The following is a 26,513-nucleotide window of genomic DNA, read 5'->3' on the forward strand; positions in this document are numbered from 1 at the left end:
GCTATATCACCAAGGATAACTGCACAGCCAACACCACTATCTGACTTTGATCCATCCGTATATATTTTTGTCACATTAGTATGGATAGTTTCGTGCTCCAAGAATTTTCCCCTAATCTCTTCCTCAGGACAGTCTTTTTTGTTATATGCTTTTTTGCACACGGATGCTTCTGGAATAGGCCATGGAGGATACACAGGATGTTTTACTTCCATGACTTTCTGGGATTTAAGATGATTACCCCTAACATCTTCATTTAGTCTAACTTGGAATGGTCTAGAGGCTCTTATACCAGAAAAGACCCATGAGTCTGCTTCCCTCAGCACCTGGAAGGAGGGATTTTTGGGAGCACTTTTAATTCTAGCCATGTACCTTAACCCTAGTTCTTGCCTTCTCAGATCAAGGGGAAGTTGGTTAGTATCACCATATAAGCATATATTACCCCTACTTTCAAAAGTGGATCAAGAATAGAGGCAAGTAATTATAGGCCTGTGAGTCTTAAATCACATATTATGAAAGTCTATGAAAGGGTAATGAAGAAAAATATTATGAAACATTTAATAAAAAATAATTTGTTTAATATAGAACAACATGGTTTTGTACCCGGAAAAAGTACACAAAGCCAACTATTAGTCCACCATTAGAACATATATAAAAATATGAACAGCGGAAATGAAACAGATGTGGTTTATCTAGACTTTGCAAAAGCTTTTGACAAGGTAGACCATAATATATTAGCAAAGAAAATTAGAAAACATAATATAGTGGATAAAGTAGGAAGATGGTTAAACGAATTTTTACACAACAGAAAATGATATTGTTATGATACAATAAAGTTTTATGCATACTTACCTGGCAGGTATATATATAGCTGTATTTTCTGAAGTCCGACAGAATTTAAAAAACTTCCGACACACGCAGTGGTCGGCCAGGTGGTTAGTACCCATTCCCGCCGCTGGGAGGCGGGTATCAGGAACCATTCCCACCATTTTCTATTCATAATCCTTTTTTATTTTCCACTGTCCCCTGAGGGGAGGTGGGTGGGTACTTGAATATATATATATCTGCCAGTTAAGTATGAACAAACTTTATTGTATCATAACAATATTCATTTTGATCATGAACTTACCTGTCAGATATATATAGTATACGTTGAACCCCACCGTTGGAGGTGGGAATGGGACAGAATAGAAGGATTTTGGGACACAAATGCATGCAGATGATTTACATCTTGGTTCCACCTGTTAGCATAGCCGACTTCGTGATTACTGTCACCCAAGTCTGCTTCTGCTTTACTAGAGTTGCCAGCGAGGTAGAGACCTATGAAGCTGGTGCACTCCAGATGATCTGTCAACGGGGGCGTGACCACAATGTGACTAGACCATATTGACCATACCATGAGGGCTAAGAAGTAAAATAAATATATATATATAATATATATATCACCCACCTGACCAACCTAGCCAAAGTTTAATGTGTGTTAACTATGGCTTCAGAGTTAAGAAGTCGCCGTTGTCAGCGACTCCACAACTAAATTAAGAGCTCTTCCTAACCATTTTTCTACAGGATAGGATGAGTAGTACTTCTTGCCCCCAAGATTGTGTCTGCAGACACGTATGGCCCTAGCGAGCAGCAGAATCTCATATGCCATCTCACATCTCGCAGGGAGTGTGAAGTGAACCCAGAGTTGCTTCGCTAAAACATGGTACTCAGGATGTTGCTGAGTGCCATGCTCTGTTTGAATGCTTCCGAGGCCGCGCCCTCACCCACCCTCCCCCCCCGTAGCATTCAGATAAAAAGCTTTCAAATCTTTTGCAAACCACCATGAAGGAGCATTTTTTGAAAGAACTCCTTAACCCTAAAACCAGGTGTACTTCGATATGGGCAAAGTCTGGTCTTTTTCTTCGGAACACTGCAGATTGCCCGACTGACTTCGACTTTCTTGATTTTAAGTAGATAAAACTTGAGAGACCTGACAGGGCACAGGACTCTCTCTGGCTCCTGCCCACTAACTTGTGCCCAAGGACAAAAAGGGTTTCCATTCTTAGGCCATAACGAAAGGCTTAGAGAGCACACCTCCTTGTGTTCTCTAAAGCCAAAACTTGTGACGATGGCTTAAAATCTCACTAACCCTCTTTGTCGTATCTAGGGTGGTTAGAAGAAGGCCTTCCTGATCACATACAAGAAGTTAACAGGCAGGAGAGGTTCGAATGCTTGACATCACGAACTTCAGACTATGTCTAAGTTCCATATTGAAAGCTTCGATCCAGGAAATGCACAGTCTGTACTAAAGTCAGGTGAACGCCATTGACCCAGTCAAGACGAATCAAGGACAGCAAGCTGTACCCTGAAGACCAAAAGGCACTATTCTTAGCTGAAGGATGAGTGTCTGGACTGCCTGGGCGATTCAATCTAAGCAAACCTTTTGGTGGGGGTGTATCAACGCAACCCAACGTCGCCCGCAATCGACTTCGTCAATAAGAAACTCAGGGCTACTATATGTCGCCTGATCTCGCACGAGTGGTCTGACTCCGAGAAAACAGGCGAGGCAAAAAGTAGATGGTGAGCTAGAATCGAGATTCCACAGACCCCTCAATGATCGTGAAGGTCTTTGTTGTTTGACAGATGCAAATCTGTCAAACAACATTCTCTGTTGTCTGTTCGCACTGGCAGAATTTTCAAAACTCTCGGCAACCGCTAGACCACTGGTAGTTCAGGTGATCTCCCCCACGTTCCCGTGGCGCTGGTACTTGGAACTATTCCCGTTTTCCTCAGATTTTCTCTGAACCCTGTCTCCTGAGGGAGGAGGGTGGGAATTTAATTATATATACCTGCCAGGTAAGTATGCATAAAACTTTATTGTATCATAACAATATCATTTTTATGCATGACACTTACCTGGCAGGTATATATATAGCTGATTGAGACATTTGGAGGTGGGTCACAGACAGCAACATCGTCATAATTCAAAAATTAACTAATTTTTTTTAAATTATTTATTAAGTTCCTTACCTGCTAAGGTAGCTGACTTCGTAGGTCTGCCTCTTAGCCTGCTAAACCTTAGTAGCTCTCAACTAGGATGTGACCTGTTTGTTGAGAAAGCTAATAACAAGGGTCTGACAACTGGACGGGAACAATTTGTTGACAGGAAACCCTAGCCCTCTCTTACCAGGGCATTCATGCTAGGATAAGTTAGACCACCTGAACCACTCACAAAGCTAACGTAACACATTACACTTCACATACTGAAGAGGAAATAACCCTCTCAGACAACCATAAAAAGAACACCACTTAATTAAAATACGTAGCATGTTAGTAATCTATCGTTGCTGCCGTCGATCGAGACGATTCGTACGGACTTTTGCAATCCTGTAACGAACCTCTAGATGATCGTTACATTCTACGCCTGTTGTTATAATAGGCTCTTTCTCGTAAACTCGAGCAGGGACCGAGAGAAGATACTTCTTAAGATATGAGAGAGCTGTGGAATATCAGAGTTGATGTGGACCACTGGTTCCAAAAACTCGTTTCGAGGACTGAGGGACTACCGAATTGCATTTACTTCTTTCAGATTAAGATCCAGGACATCTGAAACACTATCCAGATGTCCGGCACCTTCTTTTTATCATGACGCACTGAGAGATGTTCAGAATATTCCTAGATCTTGAATAATATTTCAGTTTACCCGGTAGGAAAAACTGTGGTCTGAATGCAGTCTATTCGGGGGAAACAAACTTCTTCAGGAAGGAAATGGTCCCCAGCAAGCTCATCCATTCCCTCCCCGAGTATGCTTACTTCCCTATAAGGCTGCGCTTTGCCTAAGCAGGAGAGCATATAAAAGTGCAATGTTGCGGTAGACTCGTAGTTCTATTACCGTGCGGTAACGAGCACCGAAAGGATTAAGAGATAACTCTGTTGAACATAGTAAGGCAAAACTAATGCAACGTTTTATTCATTGTAAGAAATCCCCTCAATCTTAGGCTAAAGTCCGTGATTGTGGGACAGAGATACAGTTAGTCAGTCAATCCCGCAGGAGAGACGTAACCGCCAGCACAGAGATACGGTTAGTCAGTCAATCCCGCAGGAGAGAGAGACGTAACCTACAGCGCATGACAGCGCACGATCTGGTTACTGGTGGCTCGGTTGGAACTTGGACAGTCAGACACAGCAGCAGCCAGCAGCTTACGAACGTCGTCTCTTAACTTTATGTCTGGGTTGCCAGCTACCCTATTCTACGAAGAAATAGGTCCGTTATTTTTTAAACAAAAAGAGACTCTCAAGCTGGTATATTTAAGCGAAACAGAAACGCTAAATATATAGATGCGTTTGTGTCATCAGAACACTACCATACAACGGTAAAAGATAAATCGGAAACTCCTGGAAGGCTGCAGGGAGTGACGATTAAATGTCCTTAAAATAGTAGACAATAGACCTCTCGGTTGCCATCCGAAGAGGTAACTACAGCAAGCGTGTATGACTTGAACCAACCAGTAGTAAAATAACGCAAGGCAAAAAATTTATTATATCACAATAAAGTTTGTTCATACTTACCTGGCAGACATATATATAGCTGAATTCGGAAATACAGCTACATACATATCTGACAGGCAAGTTTCATGAACAAAACTTAGAGAATCGAAGCAGACATCTCAAGCTTCTTAAGATACTGGACATAAGCGTTCATTGACGTAGTCTACAAGTCTATTTCTTGTACGAGTCTGCGAATGAGGAAGGAGAGCTCTTCCGACCTTGTCCTTATTCGCTTACGCAATATCAAGTTAATGAGATGTTTGTCAATGAGAACTAACCCATTAACGGTACAGAGAGATATTTTGTCATGAGGGGAGACCCACTTACTTGACAAAACGATAGTATATTGTCAATGGGGAAAGTCACTGAATTGACAAAACGTAATCCAGGAAGTCGAGCCTTTTATTTTTCGATTCCCGTCTCAAACAAGGAAGGGACAAGAATCCTGTTAAAAGACTGGGCTTACGGTAGGTAGAACGACGATGCTCAATCGGCATGGAAGTCTCGACTAGAAACTAACAAAATCTATCATCTGAAAAACCCTTTCAGATGGTCCTAAAAAAGCTTTATTTAAAATTTATTGGGCAGTATGGCAAAGGAAGTCTCGTCTTGCGCTTTTCCTGAAGAGCGTCCTTTTGATGAGTGCCTTTGCAAGAATCCTACTGAACGTGCCGAAAATCCTGACGTTCATGGACGTCGAGCCTTTACATAACCCGTAACTGTCTTATCTCAAAGTCTTGACTGAGGTAGAGAAAACGAGATCTTCCCTTGAGCTTTCCTTAACTCCATCCACCTTTGCGAAAAGCAATATAATATTGACAGAGACCTCTTGAATTCATTCACGAAACCCGAGGTCTTGTTGGGTTTCGAAGACGAAGTTCTGTTCACTTTCTTGAGGCTCAAATCTTAAACAAGAGCTTGAAGAGTTCAACAGAAACGTTCTGGTGCGCGCTCGGTCGTCCACTGGCGGAGGACGCTCGGCGTCCTGGTGCGCGCTCGGCGTCCACTGACGAGGACGCTCGGCGTCCACTGGCGAGGACGCTCGGCGTCCACTGGCGAGGACGCTCGGCGTCCTGGTGCGCGCTCGGCGGCCACTGGCGAGGACGCTCGGCGTCCACTGGTGAGTGCGTCCATCCGAGCGTCCTGTTCAAGCCGATCGTCCAAATAAGCGTGCAGAAAAGCGTCACGCTCCTGACAGGCGTCAAAACAAGCGAGAGAAACTGCCTTCTTTTTCCTATTTCTTGGTGGAAAGAAGTACACGTGGATCAGGCAACTTTCGCCTTCTTACTTCTCACTGAAACACATAACGAGGGAGAAGGGACGTGAAGCGTCCTCTTCTATAAAGCTTCTTAGAGGGCGCGAGTCCTTCCGAGAGCTCCAACCCTTGTGCGGGGAGGACGCCTCGGAGGACGAGAAGCAATCCTTCAGGATTCGTGCATGTGCACGCACTTTGGCAGTCTGGGTTATTTTCATCAGAAACTGCCGAAGGCACGCCAGATCGGTGGGGTTCCCTGTAACCCTCCTTCGGCTTTCGACATGCCCTCTCCCTTGGTTCTGGGAGTTCGACAGAGGTCTAGACCTAGAGGCGTTATAAGGCCGATCTGACGCACCCTCCACTACACAAGGGGCACTGTCACTGCACTTAGCCACTTCACTATTGCTCTCTAAAGCAAACACTTTCGATTCTAAGTTACGAATCGAAATAGTATAAGAGAAAGGGCAATAACCTCTACAGACACTGTTTTAGGGCCCGAAGGCAACATTACAGGGTTAGGCGTAACAAAAACAGAAGTAGAACTCTTCACAACAATGAAGGAGAGTGATCACCTCTCGCAGACATAGTCATAACCCGTAGGCCATACTACAGCGTTAGGCAAAATAAAGTCTACCGGAAGGTTAGCAGTATCACTACCCTGACTTTCGTAATTGATTAATAGCGTACATACTAAACAAACTTTTTCCTTACGGAATTAGACACGTTTACTGATTAATTGCGTACATACGAATCATACTTTTTCCTTACGGAAATAGACATGTTTACTGATTAATTGCGCCCCCCAAGTGCGGAACTACCGAAGCTTTCGGTAGCCACACCCTATCTTTGCAGACAACACCCTCTGAAACTAGCCTAACTAGATTCAGATATCTTATGCAAAAATGAATCAAATTCAAATCAATTTAAGATAGCGTATGCCTAGCCACAAATCCAAGTAAATAAATTAAAAGACAATTAGGATACTTAGCGGCAAATGAAGTTTCCAAAATCCTAAGCCGGAGGTACTGAAAACAGGTGTTTTCAGTACCGGCGACAGAAAATTTATGAATAGAAAATGGGAATGGTTCCTGATACCCGCCTCCCAGCGGCGGGAATGGGTACTAACCACCTGGCCGACCACTGCGTGTGTCGGAAGTTTTTTAAATTCTGTCGGACTTCAGAAAATACAGCTATATATATACCTGCCAGGTAAGTGTCATGCATAAAAACAGATAGTTATTGCAAACGATGAGAAATCGGATAAAGCTAAGGTAATATCTGATGTGCCACAAGTTACGGTGTTAGCTGCATTACTGTTTGTTATTATGATTGCAGACATAGACAGTAATGTTAAGGACTCGGTAGTGAGTAGTTTCGCCGATAACACAAGAATAAGTAGAGAAATTACTTGTGATGAAGATAGGAACGTGCTACAAAGAGACCTTAACAAAGTATATGATTGGGCAGAGGTAAATAGAACGGTATTTAACTCTGATAAATTTGAATCAATAAATTATGGAGACAGAGAAGGAAAGCTATATGCATATAGGGGACCTAATAATGAGACAATTACAAATAAGGAAGCAGTTAAAGACCTTGGTGTGATGATGAATAGGAACATGTTATGCAATGATCAAATAGCAATTCTATTGGCAAAATGTAAAGCAAAAATGGGAATGTTGCTACGGCACTTCAAAACAAGAAAAGCTGAACACATGATTATGCTTTATAAAACATGTTCGTAGTCCACTTGAATATTGCAATATGATATGGTACCCACACTATCAAAAGATATTGCGCAAATAGAGAGTGTACAAAGGTCCTTTACAGCTAGAATAGAAGAAGTTAAGGACCTTGACTACCGGGAAAGACTACAATTTTTAAAATTATATAGTCTAGAAAGGAGAAGAGAACGCTACATGATAATTCATGCATGGAAACAGATAGAAGGAATAGCAAAAAACATCATGGAGCTAAAAATATCAGAAAGACCAGGCAGAGGTAGATTAATAGTGCCCAAAACTATACCAGGAAAAATAAGGAAAGCACACAGGACATTAATCCACTACGCACCAGCATCAATAATGCAGCGTCTATTCAATGCGTTGCCAGCTCATCTGAGGAATATATCAGGAGTGAGCGTAGATGTGTTTAAGAATAAGCTCGACAAGTATCTAAGCTGCACCCCAGACCATCCAAGATTGGAAGATGCAAAATATACTGGAAGATGTACTAGCAACTCTCTGGTAGACATTAGAGGTGCCTCACACTGAGGGACCTGGGGCAACCCGAACAAGATGTAAGGTCTGTAAGGTAACAGGTGAAGTTCTAAAAGCCCCTGAGCATATTCTCAGCCCCATATTGTGTACAACGTCCAGTTCCTTCAGCCTGGTTTCACAAGCTGAGGAATAAATCTGACAGCCATAGTCTAGCTTGGATCGACACAACGAGTCATATAGTCTCAGCAGGGATTTTTTATCAGTTCCCAACTAAATCCAGAAACAACCTTTAAAATATTCAGAGATTGTTTAACCTTAATCTTTAAGGCATTTATGTGGCTGGCCCATGTCAATTTCTGGTCAATGGTCATTCCCAAAAATTTCACTTAATTTTCATAAGGAATGATAGATCCTTTTAAACTAAGTGTGGGAACCTCTTCCACACGCTGGCACCTAGTAAATCTTACAGAAACTGTTTTAGAGGAGGAAAATTTAAAACCATTCTCATCAGCCCACTTTGTAATAGCATTAACAGACCTTTGCAGATGTTTACATACTGACGAGGTATCATATCCTGTGCAGTATATTGCAAGGTCATCAACAAAAAGCGAGCATTTAACAGGTGATGATATTTGCTGGACTATACGGTTTATTGCCACTGAAAAAAAGTGTTACACTTAAAACGCTTCCCAGTGGAACACCCTCCTCCTGCACAAAAGGTGAGAGAGTGTTGCCCACTCTAACCTTAAAAAATCTCTGTTAAAAAGGAATATAAAAATTTAATCATTCTTCCACATATGCCCATCTTGTGCAATTGTTTTATTATGCCAATTCTCCAAGTAGTGTCATAGACTAGCAATGACATCTTCCTTCATGAACTCTTATTCTGCTTGTTAAATAGTGCTCCAGGTTATTTTACAATGAATGATTTTAACTATGTTATGAAACAAGTTTTTTTACATACCCTTGCAACAAAAATTCTAGTTAGAACATACAGTAACAGGGAATAGGCTAAGCATTGGGAGTGGAACCATTTGTCATGGAACTTTGTACTTTGTTAATCTAGATACATTGCACCCAGTTACAAGCTATTTTATGATGAATGAGTTTTTATAAAAACATGTTTTATTGTACAGAGTCGCTAGCTCAGATCCAAAGAAAAACAAAAAATGAAAAGGAAGGAAGAAAGCTGTAAATTAATCTAAATGAGGCAAAATGCCTGTTTCCAAAAAGAGAAATACACAAATCAAGAAAAACCAAAGCAGGGTGAGAATGACAAAACTTGGCAAAAGAAGACAACCATCAAACAATTCAATCTTAAAACTACCAATTCTAAGAGCACAAGGGATAGGGATAACTTGATGGTATTACAATGCTACCAGACTGAAGGAGGAAGTTACTCGAGTTCAATGGAATATCAACTGAAACAGTGTCTTCTGACATAGAAGAACCACACTGCAGAGGAGAGGATAAAGACTGAGAGGTATGTTCTGAGTGGGGTCACTGATACAATGAACTGAGGAAGGAAACAAGAAATGAGGCAACCCAGATATAAATGAATCCTCTACATACACCAGGGTTAGGTTCCTAAATCCCTTATGTATGTTGAAAATGTATGTATGTATGTCAAAAAATCCTTCAAAACCCCTTAAAAACTCCTTCAACCTTGTTCAGAGCTTTAAAAACCAAGTGTAACTTTCACAATGATTTATACATGCGTAGTACATACTCGTACATATACAAAAGACAAACTCTACCTAATCTGGGCTGCTCTTCATAGGATAGGTTGTCCTCATTTGCCCCAGCCTTCTTCAAGACTCTTCCAACTCACGTAAGAAAGTATGCAGGGATAGTTTGGCGCAATTGAACTGGAGAAGGGTTATTGGTTGTGCCAGCTTGCTTCTTAAAGATGGGTAGTCTTCAGCAATGAATACAGCACTTGCTTGTTGCCTCAATCACTAAGCATTTCTTCCCATTCATTACATGTACTGTATGCTGATGAACATAATTACAAAAAGGATTCAGCCTTCCAAATCTCTTTGGCTTGTTCTCTTCAGCAAAACTCTTGCCTATAACTGTCTGACCCCAAGGCTCCTGTTATTGGTTTGAGGACAAAAAATAGAGGTCATCTCAATCATCACCACTGCCACTACTATTAATTTAGATGCTTCAGCCTTGGTATACTTCCTGACAAAAGTCCCTTCTTATCAGAAAACATCCTCTGGCCAGTATCAAAGATCTTCATTGCCATAGTATTCTAATGAAAAATGTGGACCACTCTCTCTTCACAGCGACACACTCACACTTCACAGGTACAAGTCATCCATCTGGCCTACTGATAAAGATTGATCCCATTATAAATCGTCAAGTATAGGTGGGTTTTGAATATGAAGTTCTGCTGTCCTTATCAATTTCCTCTACTGTTGGATTCAGGAATTTTGTAGGGCTTGGGAAGTTATTGGCATGGATCCGTAGGTCATACAAGTTTTCCATAGTGGTTACAGCAGTGCATCTTTGAGTAAGGTCCTCTCCCACAGTTCCTAATGACTTGGTAGCAACCATGTTGCAGAAGGAAGTCATCAGATTCAACAGAAGATGAGGTTTTGCAGTCATCTCACCCTCATTCTGAAGACTTAGGAGAGTTGGATTCCAATTATAAACCCCAGTCATATCAAAAAGTTTCTTCATCTGAGTCTGAAATCTGTCTGAAGACCAGTCAACTGAAAGGTCCCTTGCTTTATTAAACCTGACGGATGTGCACTTTCACATTCTGATTCACCTGCTTTCCAGAAAGTTTCTTTGCTTTGTCTGGTAGGTTGTGTTCCAACTCCAGGACTTTGGCTTCTGTCTGTGTAAAAACCCTCACGTCTTTAACAGAACTCACCCAAGGGGCTGTCTGGGCCTATCATCTAAGTCTGAGTCTGCAATGGTATCTGGACAAGTGGCTGGCCTTGGTTATTTAATGGGGAGAGATGGAGAATCCTCACTGGTTCTTCTAGACCTGTGTTAGATATTCGACCAGCAGACCAGCTCGGAGAAGTCAGACCTGGCCCCTTCACACATGCAGTGTACCTGGGCATGCATATCTACACAGTCATAAAGCATGTTCTCCCTCTAGGGGACATTATTTTTAAAATTTAAGGGCTACTGAGACAGGTAATAAACTGCAATTACTTATTCCAAGATTAAACAAAACAAGGGACATGATGGGAAAGGGAGAAGGATGGATCTTAATCACTAAGGAAACAATGACTTGTCTCTTAAGGGATGAAAAGGTAGTCAGAAAAAAAGAAGTAGGAAGAGAATTCCAAGACTTGGCAATATTTGGAAATAAGAAAACAAACCTGTGCATTCTGGTATTACTGCAATGGTATCTTCATACTTTATTTTATTATCAAAAGCACTGCTTATCCATTAGATGCAAAATCTTTTGATATACTCACATGACAACTGCAGCCCAAACAACTTTCCCTGATGCATCTAAACCACTACTTCTAGGTCTCAGGGGCTTTGGCTCAAACTCAGTTCTCTGCTCAGAACCATACCCATTCAATATATCTTTAACATGAAAAATATCTGCAAAATAAAAATATGCCAGTAAAAATTTATGAACCTATATATTTTTATGCCATTATATTTGAAGTTCTTGATTTTTCCAGTCTTGAGCAAACATATGCATAATAGGATATCATTAAAGAATGGAGTAATACCCCAATAACTAAACAACTTTCTAGTAAGTCTATTACATTTTATAATGAGTTCTTACCACCCAATTGTTTTTTTCTCTTCCCTCTCTTTGATTTCTCCTTTTCTACAGCATCCAGGCTCCCCCACACTTGGATTGCTCTGAAATATTCAAAGAAACAAACTTTAGTGTATTCACAGCTGGATTTTGGAAGAAAAAACGTACAAACTTGCTGTCTTTTCACTGAGATGTGATCTAATATGTGATTACAATTTTTTTTTTTCAAAAATATAAAGCACTAAAAAAAATCTAAAGATTCAAAATTCTCATTATTTTGACATGACTGGCAGTGATTTTACACCATTATTTTCATTAGTTGCCAGACATAAAAATGATTTTTTATGAAAAATGAGATTTTATGTATACGTACTTACTCAGTAATTATAGTTATAGTTTCACTATCTGTCAGCAGCTACAATTTTACAAATTCATGGTAGCGCTATTCTGTTTGGCTAGGCAACCTGACCCGCCCACTATCGGGGTAGAGAGGAACCAACTTAGCAAAGGAGATCAGTTGTTTATCCCCTTTACCTCTATGTGAGGGGAGGCAGGAGGGCTATGATTATGTAATTAATTGATAATTACAAATAAAATCTCATTTTATCATAAAAACATCATTTTTATGTATGCAACCTACCAAGTAATTACATAGCTCAAACCCACATTGAAGGTGGTGGGACATGGAAACACTAATTCTCAATTCATATTAAAGAATGAAATGAAAAACAGAAAAAATTGCTGGCATTTAGTAAAATGCTTGTTGGTTCCTTACTTGTTAAGAGAACTACCTCTGGATGGCACTCATCTTAACTCTTACAGACTTGGCGGTATACACAGGTATCATCATCTACTACAGTGGGACCCATTGCAGCTAAGGAAATGTCCGTAGCTATCAAGGTCTAAAAACACAATGCCCCTGCACAGGGCTCAGTACCATAAGATATGTAAAAAACCAGAGTAAACAAATGTAGTCACCAAAACCAAACATTAAAAACAAACACCCAACCATCAAAAAGAACTGGTGAGTGCTCTAAGTACCTAGTACCCCCTTGCTTCCCTTGTGACTCAACAACCTTCATCTATACACCCTAACCCAACAGCATGCCAGCAACTAAAAACAGGCCCTAGGTACTGCAATCATCGTAAACAATCTCAATATCGCACAAGTAATGAGACGTAATCACTGACTTGCATTTCCAATACATATGTAGATTGAACTATGAACATCAGAGAGAGGTTATGTATAAAAGAGAGTGAAGTAGAAACAAATCTTATTTCCTGTGCTTTCACCTTCACAGAATTAAGGTCAGTTTCATTACTCTGTGAGTGAGCTTCTACTATAAGGTTCCTCAGGAAAAATGCCAAGCGAGTGAAGGTTTTAACTCAACACCACAAATGATTGGAAGTACCACGAACCTTCTCCGTACAATGAAGATAATACTTCAAGGGTCTAATGGGACATAAAGTCCTCTCCTCTTCTCCAGGTCCTACTAAGTCTGTAAGATTTTTAATTGTGAAAGAACGGCTCGAAGGGCAACTTTTTTTTTTTTTTTTTTTTTTTTTTTTGCTAGAAAACCTAGGGTGAATAAACATACAGCATTTTCCTGGGAAAAACCAACCTTTTCATCCATTGCATGCAGTTCACTTCTCTTTTTGCAGTGGACAAAGCCACCAAAAACAGTCTTCCTTGTGAGATCTCTGAAAGATGCAGAATTCAGAGGCTCGAAATGTGGCTCTGAAAGGATTTAACAAGGATTTACTCTCTTTCTGCTTTATCATGTCAGAAGATCTTATGAGATCTGATAAGTCTTTATTGGCAGAAAGGTCTACTCCTCTGTCCTTAAATACTGAGCTTAACATGGCTCTGTAGCCTTTAATGGTGGAGATAGACAACCATCTCGAAGAAATCCACAATTTCCACTACAAATAGATGCTTTAGAAGAGATGTTATTTCTTTTACACAAGGACCAAAAGACTGCCCACTTTGCCTAATACACTTTACTTGACAACTGTCTTTGCATTGTGCAATAGCTTTTGCAGCTGGGCTTGAAAAGCCTTTTGCCCGCAAGAGTCTCATGACAGTCTGAATGCAGTCAGAGCGAGAGTGGACAGTCCTTGGTGATACCGTCTGAAATGGGGTTGTCTGACAAGACTGTTCTTTTGTGGTAACAGTCTTGGGATGTCCATGAGTAATTCCAAGAGGTCTGGAAACCATTCTCGAGTGACTAATAAGGTGCAATCAGCATCATCATGAGATTTCGATGAGATCTGAACGTGTTGATGACCTCTCACCCCATCTTGAATGGAGGAAAGGCATACAGGTCCTTGTCTGACCAGTCTATCAGGATCACATTTGTTGCCCATGCGAGAGGATCTGGAGGTGATGAGCAATAAAAGTAGAGGCGATGGTTCTTGGCAGTGGCAAAGAGGTCCAGAACCAGCTTACCCCACAATTTCCATAGATCAAGATATGCTAGCGGATTTAACATCCACTCTGTGGGGAGAACTTGCTTATGGAGGCTTAGTTCACCAACACACTGAGCTTTCCTTGGATGAACCTTGTTAGAATTGTTGTATGATTCTGATGAGCCCATAAGACCAGGGCTCTTGCTGCCTCACACAGTGAAAGTGTGTGTCCCCCCTTGTTTCCTTGAGTAGGACAGAGCTGTTGTGTTGTCCAAATGGACTGCTATTTTACCTTGTGTATTTCTGCTGAGAAGGCTTTTAACCCAAAGCGGATGGCTTTAATTCCTCTAGATTTATATGCCAATTCCTCTGTTCTGCACCCTAGACTCCCAAGACTTCCCTGTCTCCCAGGAGAGCCCCCCAACCTAGGTTTGAGGCATCTGAATAAAGCACTAGGTCGGGGTTCAGAGGAAAGAAAGATTTCCCTTCCGACAGTCTTTTTCTTGATTTCCACCATGCTAGGTCCTCCTTTATCTCTGCTGTCAGTTGATCCTGAGGAAAAATTGAAGGTTCCTCATATGTAACCTCCCCACAGACACAAATTGTTCGATGGATGAGAGGGTCCCGCGAGGGTTCATCCAATCCTTTGCCGAGCAAGACTGAAGGGAGAGAAACTCTTTCTGTAAGCTTGAGTCAATCCTTTTGGAGGAGGGAAAACCCGAAAAGCTAGAGTTGATCCTCATCCCTAAATATGCTATCTCTTGACAAGGGACTCATTGAGATTTCATCAAGTTTATCCGAAGGGCCAGGTCTTGGACTAGAGCAAGGGTTTTCTGCAAGTCCTCCATACATTTCAATTCTGTCTGGGAACAAATAAGCCAGTCATCCAGGTAGAGAAAAATCTTTATACCAACTAGATATAGCCACTTTGCTATGGGAGCCAGACTGCAGGTGAACAATGGGAAGCTGTGGATGGCTGAAGCAAGTTCTCTGAATTGGTAACTCTTGTTCTAGAAAACGAACCTCAGGAATTTCTTGAGTCTTGGTGAATAGGAATATGGAAAAACACATCTTCCATAGCGATTGGGATCATCCAGCCTCCTTGACAAACTGAAGACATTACTGTCTGATTTATTTCCATTTTGAACTTGGACTTCAACACGAACAAGGTAAAAGTGCTGACATCCAGAACTGGTCTCTAGCCCAACGAGGCCTTGGGGACCACAAACAGTTGGTTGTAAAAACCCTGGGTGTGGGAGTCCTCGACTACTTCTATGGCTCTCTTCTAACGGATGAAACTTCTTTGGCAAGAGAGAAAAATTTCTCTGAGTTGGCAGAGTAAGCTGTTGAAGCTCCTGGTGAAATGGTCAAGAGAGGGTTTCAACTGAAAGGGATGGTGTATCCTTCTGGAGTACAGAGTACATACAGAGGACTTACTTTTCACTTCTTAACAGGAGGTTTTGACGAAGATGACTTCTTGATTGCTCAGGGAGTAAAGTGGACATTACCTCGAGCTCTGTGGAAACTTCTTTGCTTACCTCTGCCAAGAAAGGGCTGATACTGCATGGAAGATGAAGCACTAACATTAGGGGAGGCCATTTCTGTAGGATGCTTCACAGTCTGTGCCATGAGATCTTGCATGGATTTCTTCTGAAGGTCAGAAGAAATCTAGAACTGTAGTCTGTGGAAACAGATATTTATTATCTAGAGGCAAGAAAAGAGTGGACCTCTGTGAGCGGATCACTCCTTAGGTCATAAAAGAGCACCAAAGCTCCCTTTTCTTGAGCATGCCCAAAGTGAAAAGGGAGGCTAACTCCTAGGAACTGTCCCTAGTGCATTTATCAAGGCATGTAATTACTGCATCGTCAGAAACAGAAGAACAATCCTTAATTTTATGAGCTAATGCTCCTACAGACCAATCTAGGATGCACATGACTTCAAATACACGAGGAAAGTGTTCTTCAACAGGTGGTCTAGCTCCGAAGTGGAGAACATAACCTTGGTCGAGTTGAAAGCAGACCTGGAGGAGTCTATCAGACCGGAGAAGTCCCTTTGGGAGGAGGCAGAAACTCCCAGGGCAATAGCTTCTCCTATCATATACAAAAGGTGTCTCCTACTAGACAGCCTGGGAAGGAGGGAAACAAAAGTTGACTTTCCCTTGTTCACTCTTCTCCAAGAGCCACCCGTCCAATTCTTTCAAAGCCTTCTTGGCCAACGAGGAAAGTACCGACTTATGAAGTAATGAGTCATCCTTTATCTGATTATCCATCTGGTTTGTAGACACCAGGGAAGACAAGAGTGGCTGGCAAAAAGAAACCAGGGAAATTTGATAATAAATAGAAAGGAATGAAGCATATGCCGTAGGAGAAGTTTCCTTTTCCAATTCCTCTTCTTCCTCCAAAGACACAGGAGACAAGTTGGATGGGAGTTGAGAAGATAAAGGAGATTTTTTTTAAAAAGCCAAAATACCATATCCAATTTCTGTTGAATGTCCACCTTTGAAGGGTCAATAGTAGAAGAAGCTTGAAATCCTGAAGGTTGTGAAGGTTCTGCAAGAATTGCAAGTACTGGCAACTGCAGTGACATGAGGTGCTGGAAACAAAAGTCTATCTGACTCTATGTCTCTGAGATTGCACTCAAAACTGATGAAAAATGACAAAAATCAATAATATTAGGAAGTTCTGGAACCGAGCTGATGTGCCAATGGGAGCTGAGGCACCAATGGGCCTGTGGCACCAATGGGCGCTGTGGTGCCAATGGGTGCTGCGGCTCCAAAGGACGCTTGGGTGCCAATGGAGTTCATTCGCCAATGTGGGTTCTGGCGCCAATGGGCTCTCTGTCGACAATGGGAGCTCATGAGATGGCAGATCTGGATAGCACATGCGCCAATGGGCACTCTGTCACCACTGGGTGCCTTGAAGTCTCCGGGAGACTAGAAGCCAAAGAATGGACAGGTACCAACAGACGTTCAGGTGCAGGATGCTTCCTAGGTCTAGAAGGGAGCTCAGCAGATGCAGATGAATTGGACACTGAAGGGAGACACTAATACAATTGATGAGCGAGGAGGAGGAGGAGAAGCATACGGCGCCAAACGGACGCTCAGATACTTTTCTTGGTGTAGGAACACCCACAGTAAATCACTAGCCTTCTTAGAAGTACAGGAGAGTGTGAATCTGTCCTCACTCGCCTTTTCAATGGATGAGATTCTTCTGAACTTAAAACACTCTAGGAAGACAAGACACTTCCTTAGAGATGCCTTTCCAGCAGTGCTCTGTCGAGACCTGGAAGGCCTGGGATACGACAACAGGACCGACTGAGGGGGCGACTATCCATGGGAAGACCTCACTGACCTCCCTTGGGCTGCTACCAGTATGACTCCAACCAGGTTTAGGGGAGTATATGTCAGGGACCTTTGTCTAGGAGAATCAGGACAAGCAGCCACCTCCTCCACTGCACTAGCACTTGCACTATCATTACCTTTACCTACCTTGTCTATGAAAACTTTAATTGAAGCTCCCAATTGTGCTATGGCCTACAGCATTAATGAAAATTTCTTATCTACCTGAGATTCGAGGCTGGCAATGGGATCAAGTTCAGGTGCAAGGGAGCCGGGTTTAGGATCAGGTTGGACAGTTTGAGACATCAACATCAACCTGACTAGCTAAGGACTTTCTAACTCTAGCCCTAGAGGCCGCTTTATTCTTCTTGTCTCTTTCAAGTGCATTCATGAGTCTTTAAAGTCTTTCTTTAAGGTCTTCCACCCCTTATCTTTCTAATTCTCACATTCCTTACAAATTAAGTGAGGTGAACAAACCTGTCTCCATTGAGTTGGTTCCTCTACTCTGATGGTGGGCGGATCGGGTCGCCTAGCCAAACAAAATAGTGCTACTGCAAATTTTCAAAATTCTAGCTGCCGACAAATAGTGAAACTATAGTTATGTAATTACTCAGTAAGTTGCATACATAAAAAACAAGAGGGTTAATCCAGCAGTAGCAACTCAGGAAAGAATAAAATACCCTGAAATAAGACAAAAGAAATTGCCGATATCACGTAACCACCGGTGGCACTACCACTGATGTGATATGCTTGTCTGTCTTAAGGTTACAAAAGAAATAAGTGCATCCTTAGCTAAATTATTCTTTTCACACATTCAATATTATTCAAACAAATCAGTGATCTGGCTATATAACTTTGATGAAAAAAGCAGCAGTAATCTACACAAGAGAAAATAAGAAACAAATCAGTTGTAAAAATAAGATAATATGCATTTCTCCTGGTATACTGTATACATCTAAATTCATTTACATGGGAACAAGTTAGGGCAAAAGCTGGTCTAGTCACTGAAACTGGAATGGTCTAGTTTTTGCCTTAACATATTCCTGTGTAAAAGACTGGAGGCTTACCGTATAGTATACTCATGTGACACAAGATCTCGCATATCATGCAACCCCCAAATTTTCACCCTAAAATAACAATTTGTTGAAAATTGTATTTTTCCTAACTATACAAACCTGAGGTCCTTTAACAATACGAATATACTTTCGGCGTAGCTGGAATTACGGCCGTTGAATCTTGAACAAGGTGGTTAGGCAGTAACTACCGTGGGGCAGGCTAGCCTGCCCGGATGTCAACATTCCACTTTGCCTTTCGGCCCAGGTTCAGATTGAGGGGTGGCATGAGGTAGGCATATTTGTTAAAGGACCTCAGGTTTGTATAGTTAGGAAAAATGATATTGTTATGATACAATAAAGTTTCATACATACTTACCTGGCAGATATATACTTAGCTATAGACTCCGTCGTCCCCGACAGAAATTCAAATTTCGCGGCACTCGCTACAGGTAGGTCAGGTGATCTACCGCCCTGCCCCGGGTGGCAGGACTAGGAACCATTCGCGTTTTCTATCAGATTTTCTCTCTTCCACCTGTCTCCTGCGGGGAGGCTGGGTGGGCCATTAATCGTATATATCTGCCAGGTAAGTATGTATGAAACTTTATTGTATCATTACAATATCATTTTCATAAATTCAACTTCCCTGTCAGATATATACTTAGCTGATTGGCACCCTTTGGTGGAGGGTAAGAGACAGCTAACTACTGAAATAGACAGGTAAACAACATATGTTGTAGGTATTTATAGACCTTGGTTCCTATCTGATTAGGCGGACGACTTCGTGGCTACTGCCTAGGAGTCTGCTTCGCCTCAAGAGCCTTAGCGAGATATTGATCTGTGGCCAAGAGTTCTTGTGGGTCTGTCGATGGGGTCTTATCCACTTACTCGGCAGAGCCTGACTGGCATTTGTCAATGGGTGCTAATCCACTAACATGACAGCACGCCTTATTTAAGGAGCACACAACCGATCCCGATCACCCGATCCTAACACCTGTGTTAGTCCTAAGATTGTCAAGAGTTATCCCCCAAACTCCTCACAAACAACCAATAACTCGAATTACACAGTCAAGACGCACACTTTAAAGTACAAAAAAAAAAAATTTGTACCCCTCTATTAGTCAGATACAACCCAAGTTCCTTACTGAGCCTGTGCGACATCTGACACTTCTTCCAGCAGGAAGTCAAGAATGTATCTAACAAGAGGGTTACGCACATATAATAAAATTAAGGATCGGTGCTTGCTCCAATACCCAGGACCGTATCCGCTGACACAAACGGACCTAGAGAAAAGCATTTCTCGTAGGTTACCCGAACGTCTTTCAAGTAATGAGATGCAAACACCGAATTGCATCTCCAATATGTCACTTCCAAGATATTCTTTAGCGACATATTTCTTTGGAAAGCAAGAGACGTCGCGACTGCTCTAACTTCGTGAGCTTTCACTCTCAAAAGTTTAAAGGAGTCGTCTGGGCAGTTATTATGTGCCTCCGTTATAACGCTTCTAACAAAGAAGGCCAAGGCATTCTTCGACACAGGTCTTTTCGGGTCCTTTACAGAGCACCATAGACCTTGTTGCGAACCCCCCATCTGCTTCTTTCTATCTAGACAGAATTTTAGTGCTCTGACCGGGCAAAGAGACCTTTCTGCCTCCCTACCTACTAGGTTAGTCAGGCCCTTTACTTCGAAGCTCCTGGGCTAGGGCTTTGAAGGATTCTCGTTCTTTGCTAGAAACAGAGTCTGGAACGAACAGATGGCAGAGTCTCCTTTAAACCCTACCCGAGACTCTAGGGCGTGCAGTTCACTAATTCTTTTCGCCGTAGCGAGAGACAAAAGAAACAAGCACTTTCTCGTATTGTCTCGAAAGGAGGCCCGATGAGGAGGTTCGAATCTTTCGGAAGACAGGAATCTTAGGACTACGTCCAGATTCCAGCTCGGAGCTCTTGGTTCTTTTGACTTCAACGTCTCGAATGACCGAATCAGATCGTGCAGATCCTTATTGTCAGCCAATTCTAGGCCTCTGTTCCTGAAAACGGCTGAGAGCATACTTCTGTATCCCTTTATGGTTGACACAGAAAGATGAGATTTCTCTTTCAGGGAAAGAAGGAAATCTGCAATTTCGGTCACAGAGGTATTGGAGGAGGACAGCTTCTTCGACCTACACCAACTTCTGAACACCTCCCACTTCGATTGATATACTCGCATTGTAGATGATCTGCGGGCTCTAGCGATTGCGCTTGCAGCCTTGCGAGAAAAGCCCCTCGCTCTGACGAGTCTTTCGATAGTCGAAAGGCAGTCAGAGCAAGAGCAGGGAGGTTTTGATGATACCTCTCGAAGTGGGGTTGTTTGAGCAGATCTGTCCTGTTTGGAAGAGATCTGGGGAAGTCCACCGTCCACTCCATTACCTCTGTGAACCAATCTCGAGCTGGCCAAAATGGGGCTATCAGAGTCATTCTTGTCCCCTTTGAGGCCACGAACTTTCTGAGCACTTCCCCCAAGATCTTGAATGGGGGAAAGGCGTACACATCCAGTCCCGACCAATCTAGGAGAAGGGCGTCTACTGCAAATGCTCTGGGGTCGTCTACCAATGAGCAAAAGGTGCTTATCCTTTTGGAGAGGAACGTGGCGAACAGGTCTATTTGAGGTCTCCCCCAAAGTGACCAAAGGTTCTGACACACTTCTGAGTGGAGGGTCCATTCTGTGGGAAAGACCTGGAACCTCCTGCTCAGCCTGTCCGCTCTCACGTTCCTCTCCTTGTACAAATCTTGTCAGTAGAGTGATGTTCCTTTGATGTGCCCATACTAGAAGGTCTTTCGTCAAATCGTAGAGAAAGAACGAGTGAGTCCCGCCTTCTTTCCTTATGTAAGCCAGAGCGGTGGTGTTGTCAGAGTTCATCTGAACTACCCCGTCTCTGACTATCTGCTCGAAGCCCTTTAGAGCAAGATGTATGGCTAAGAGCTCCTTGCAGTTGATGTGCCATGACACCTGCTCTTCTGACCAGGTGCCTGACACTTCTCTTGATCCCAAGGTTGCACCCCACCCCGTCTCCGACGCGTCGGAATACAATAGTACTAGGTTTGGGTTCCGAACTTCCAGGGACACACCTCTGTTTTCCTCTAGAGGGGGTAACCACCACTTTAAGTGATCTTTCACCTCTAGAGGAATCGGAAATGTATCGGTGAGCTGCCCTGTCTTCCAGTTCCAAACCCTTTTTAGGAAGAATTGTAGTGGACGGAGATGAAGTCTTTCTAGAGGAAGGAACTGTTCCAGCGAGGAAAAGGTCCCCAGAAGGCTCAACCATTCCCTCGCTGAACTGCGCTCCTTCCCTAAGAAGCAGGAGACTTTTGCGCAACCTTTTGTTATTCTCTCTAGAGAAGGAAAAACTCGAAAACCCCGAGAATCCATCCGAATCCCCAGATAAACCATGTTCTGGCTGGGGATCATCTGAGATTTCTCGAGGTTTACGATTAATCCTAGAGACCTTATAAGGTCTAGTGTCGTTGTAAGGTCCTCCAAATACTGTCTCTGCGATCTGGCTCTGATGAGCCAGTCGTCTAGGTAGAGGGAGATGTTTATTCCCTTTAGGTGCAGATATCTTGCCACATTCTTCATCAGGCTTGTGAAAACCTGAGGAGCTGTGGACAGGCCGAAACACAAGGCCCTGAACTGATAGATCCTTCCCTCCATCATGAAACGAAGGTACTTCTTCGACGAATGATGAATCGGGACATGGAAATAGGCATCCTGAAGATCGAGAGATACCATCCAGTCTCCTTGACGTAGGGCTGCAAGGACTGAAGCAGATGTTTCCATACTGGACTTCTCTTTCTCTACATATCTGTTCAGTGCACTTACATCTAGGACTGGTCTCCATCCCCCCGAAGCCTTCGCGACTAGAAAAAGGCGATTGTAAACCCCCGGGGAGTTGTGATCCAGTACTAGTTCGATTGCCCTCTTGTCCCACATTTGTTCCACCATTTGTCGAAGAGTATCCATCAGTACAGGGTCCTTGTATCTGGCGGACAGTTCCCTCGGTGTCGACGTCAGGGGAGGGCTGTCCTTGAAGGGGATGTAATATCCCTTCTTGATGACTGACAGCGACCAGGTGTCGGCTCCTATCCGTGCCCAGGCTTCCGCAAATTCCTGTAGCCTGGCACCTACTGGTGTTTGGAGGATCTCTTTCTCATTTACCCTTTCTAAAAGGTCGGAAGGAAGCCCTTCCTCGTTTTTCCGTAGCTTTCCTTTTGGAGGTTGCTCTAGAAGGAGGGCCTCCTCGAAAGGGCTGTTGTGATATACGAGCCCCTTTCTTGTCTTCACTGGCCACAGGTCTATTCTTCTTCAATGATTGCCTGAGGAGATCCTGAGTCGCCTTCTCAGTTAGAGAATGTGAAATATCCTTCACTAACTGAGAAGGGAACAAATGCTCTGATAATGGAGCGAGAAGTAAAGTGGCTCTCTGCGAGGGAGAGACGGCTTTAGTCAAGAATGAACTAAAAACCGCTCTCTTTTTTAAAATCCCAGCTCCAAAGAGAGAGGTGACCTCTCCCGAACCATCCTGAACCGCTTTATCTATGCATGCCAGGATGCTTAGCAAAACTTCTGGGTTTAGGCCTTCTGCTTCATGGGTCTTTTTGGCCAAAACCCCAAGGGACCAATCCAGGAAATTGAACACTTCCAAGACGTGGAAAAGCCCCTTGAGGAGGTGATCCAATTCAGAAAGGCCCCATGTCGCTCAGGCCGAGTTTAAGGCATGCCTCCTCGACGAGTCTACTAGACTCGAGAAGTCAGATTCTGCCGAAGCAGGAAGAGACAGTCCCATGTTCTCTCCAGTCTCGTACCATATGCCTCTTCTGCCCGTCAGTTTGGCAGGAGGCATTGAAAACACCGTCCTCCCCAGTTCCTTCTTTGACTGTATCCAGGAACCGAGAGACTGAAGGGCCCCTTTTCATTGATATGGCCGGTCTCATTTTAAGGAAGGACGACGACTTCAGAGCTTTCGCACTCGAAAAGAGAGAGCGCGGAGAAGGAGGAGCAGCTGGAGTCAGAGAATCTCCATATTCTTCAAGAAGGAGAGGCGTAAGAACTTTATAATTCGAAAGTCCTTCTTTACTTTGAGCCTCATCTTCTGACACTTCCTCTAGCTTGAGAGGGTCAGAAGGAGAAAGATCCCTTTTTTTGCATGTATCTTCCTTCAACTTCATTCTCTCCGAAGGCGAAGGACTCCTCATAGGTGAGGGACTAAGTGACATTGCCTCCCTATGTCTACCCACTGGCGATTCTTGTCTAACTGGCGCCTGGCGCCTATCAGGCTCTTCGCGCCTGGCTGGCGCCTCACGCCTGGCTGGCTCCTCGCGCCTGGCTGGCTCCTCGCGCCTGGCTGGCTCCTCGCGCCTGGCTGGCTCCTCGTTCCTGGTTGCCGCCTGGTGCCTGGAATGATCTTGGTTGTAATCTGGCGCCTTGCACCTGGTTGGCTCTACACGCCCTGCGAGAACTTCTCTCTTGCACCGTGAATCACTTTCAGGTGTTGTCTGGCTGGCGCTTCTTCCTCTTCTTCCTCTCGCCTGTCCAGTGCTTCGTTCCCCCCAGAGATGGCCGCCTGTGCGACATCTTCCCTGGAGGATTCGTAGCGCCTGGCAGGAGATCAGTGTCTAGACCTTTTGATAGGCAGTTTGTTGTCCTTTCTACGAGGAGGCTCTTTGGATAGGACTCCCACCAAAGAAGCTAGCTGCTCCTGCAGATTTAACAGGATCTTCTTGGTCGAAGGCTCTCTTTCCTCTTCATAAGAAGGAGAGGGAGATCTGGAAGGCGCTTGAGGTTCCCTTGCAGCAAAGGGAGTCGACTCTTTTCTAGCTCTCTTGATAACCGAGGGCGCTTCTTCTTCTGAAAAGCGCTCGGGGCTAGAATCCAAAGCAGGTCCTTTCCAGTTCCTCTTTAATGGGCGAGAAAGATTCGTGTCCTTCCACCCGCGTTTCGGTGAGGGAGATCCTGAAGAAGAGAAGCACTTACGCAGGACGCTTTTTCTATAGCGGTCCCTGGCAGTCTGAGGCGATACAGAGCCTGCCGAAGGGACGCCTGATCGGTGGGGAATCTCCACAACCTCTGTAAGGCTTTCGACTTTCCTTCTCCTCTGGGCCAGGGAGCTTGGAAGAGGTCTAGACCTGGGAGCGTCGCAGAGCCGACCAGACGCCCCCTCCACTACACTGGGGACACTTACATCACTAGAAATATCACCATCACTTTGCTTACCTTCTAAAGCCGCCATTTTTTCTTGCATCCTTTGAAGGGAAGCTTTTAGGTCTGCAATTTCTGAAGCCGAATCTGTTGGATTTGCAAACTGTGATCGGCCTGATACAGAGGGAGAATAATTATGAGGAGAAGAAGCTACAGAACTAGATAAAGGTTCATTAGATCTAGATCTACTTAGGCTTTTAGAAGCCACTTTCCTCACTCTGTCTCTCTCTAACTTCTTCAAGTAAGAAGTTAGAGTCTTCCATTCTTCAGCACTCAACCTTTCACATTCATTACAGGTGTTAGCCAAAGAACATTCAACAACTCTACAACGTCGGCATACAGTGTGAGGATCTACCAAAGCCTTCGGCATCCTCACCTTGCAGCCTTCATTCACACACACTCTCACACCAACACTCGAGTCAGACATTTTAAAGAAAAATCCAAAGCCAAGTCCAAAAACAATTCCACGATAGCGAATGCCAAAACAACAATCCAAGTACGTCACCAAAAGTCGGTCGAAAGAAGATCAATTGTGTTGAAAAAAGAATTCCAGTCAGGAGGTAGTAACAACATGTTGACACCACCGGCAACAGAGAAAATCTGATAGAAAACGGGAATGGTTCCTAGTCCTGCTACCCAGGGCAGGGCGGTAGATCACCTGACCTACCTGTAGCGAGTGCCGCGAAATTTGAATTTCTGTCGGGGACGACGGAGTCTATAGCTAAGTATATATCTGACAGGGAAGTTGAATGTATATTTTCGACAAATTGTTATTTGTTTCGATACGTAATATGACAATTTGTCCAAAATTGCATTTTTCCTAACTATACAAACCTGAGGTCCTTTTACAATAGGAAGGTTACTAGCGGTAGCTGGATAGGTTTTAATCTTTCAAACAAGGGGTTCAGTAGTTAACTGCTTGTCCGACAGTGCGCGCGCCGCGCGACTGGGAGGTGAAGAATCCCTTTTGCTTTAGGCCCAAGCAAAAACTGCAGAGTGAGGGGTGGCATGAGGTGGGACTGTGTAAAAGGACCTCAGGTTTGTATAGTTAGGAAAAATGCAATTTTGGACAAATTGTGTTTGTTCCGACAAGGGATACAAACCTTTCAGTCCTTTTACAATAGGAGACTCACTTCTTGGTGGGAGGAATCTGAGTCTTTTGTGAACAGACTGGTGTTCGCCCAACCTTGGAATGCCTCCCTGGTCGTAAGAGCGAGGGAGGGATCCAAGCCTCTGTCCAATTGATCGGGGTGTGCAATGTAGGCTCAATGGTCAGACCTCTGGACCAAGTACTAAGAGAGAGGCAGGCGTATCTCTTCGTACCAGCAAGCAAGAACTTGTTCCTGTTTGCAAGAGGCAACATAAAGTTATGGGTTTGTCTCTTGTTGGCATCCACTTCCCCCCCCTTGTTGGGGGAAGTGGTGGATATTCGCTCCCATCCCTAGTGAAAGGGATAGGATGGGGCTCTGTTGAGTAGCTCACCTGCATCTCGTCCTTATCCAGCAGGGTGACGACCGTATCCCTCTACCCATAGGTAGAGGGGAAGAAAAAGATGGGAAGAGGAGCCAGTCACACTCTCATTCACTCGATGCTGTTCAGCCTGCTAGGGTCTGGGTTAGCTACACAACGTGTTGAGCAGCCACCACGGGTCCCAAGGAAAAAGATCCAAGGACCTGCGGGCAATATCCCGAAGGTAGAAGGAGGTGCATGTGGTCTGGTTGGACCAGACCCCTGCCTTCAG

The 26,513-nt window shown here is 43.6% G+C and overlaps 1 protein-coding gene across 1 annotated transcript in view; it reads right to left on the reverse strand.

The window, feature by feature from the left end:
* Positions 1-26,513, reverse strand: part of LOC135197850 (proton-coupled zinc antiporter SLC30A9, mitochondrial-like) — a gene marked incomplete in the record, with an annotated part of 249,988 nt that overhangs the window by 151,672 nt on the left and 71,803 nt on the right. The window contains 2 exon segments of the mRNA XM_064225031.1: positions 11,445-11,577; positions 11,768-11,847. Coding sequence (XP_064081101.1) covers positions 11,445-11,577; positions 11,768-11,847 — 213 coding nt within the window.

Source organism: Macrobrachium nipponense, chromosome 21 (assembly GCF_015104395.2).
Source record: "Macrobrachium nipponense isolate FS-2020 chromosome 21, ASM1510439v2, whole genome shotgun sequence".
Lineage (NCBI taxonomy): Eukaryota > Metazoa > Arthropoda > Malacostraca > Decapoda > Palaemonidae > Macrobrachium > Macrobrachium nipponense.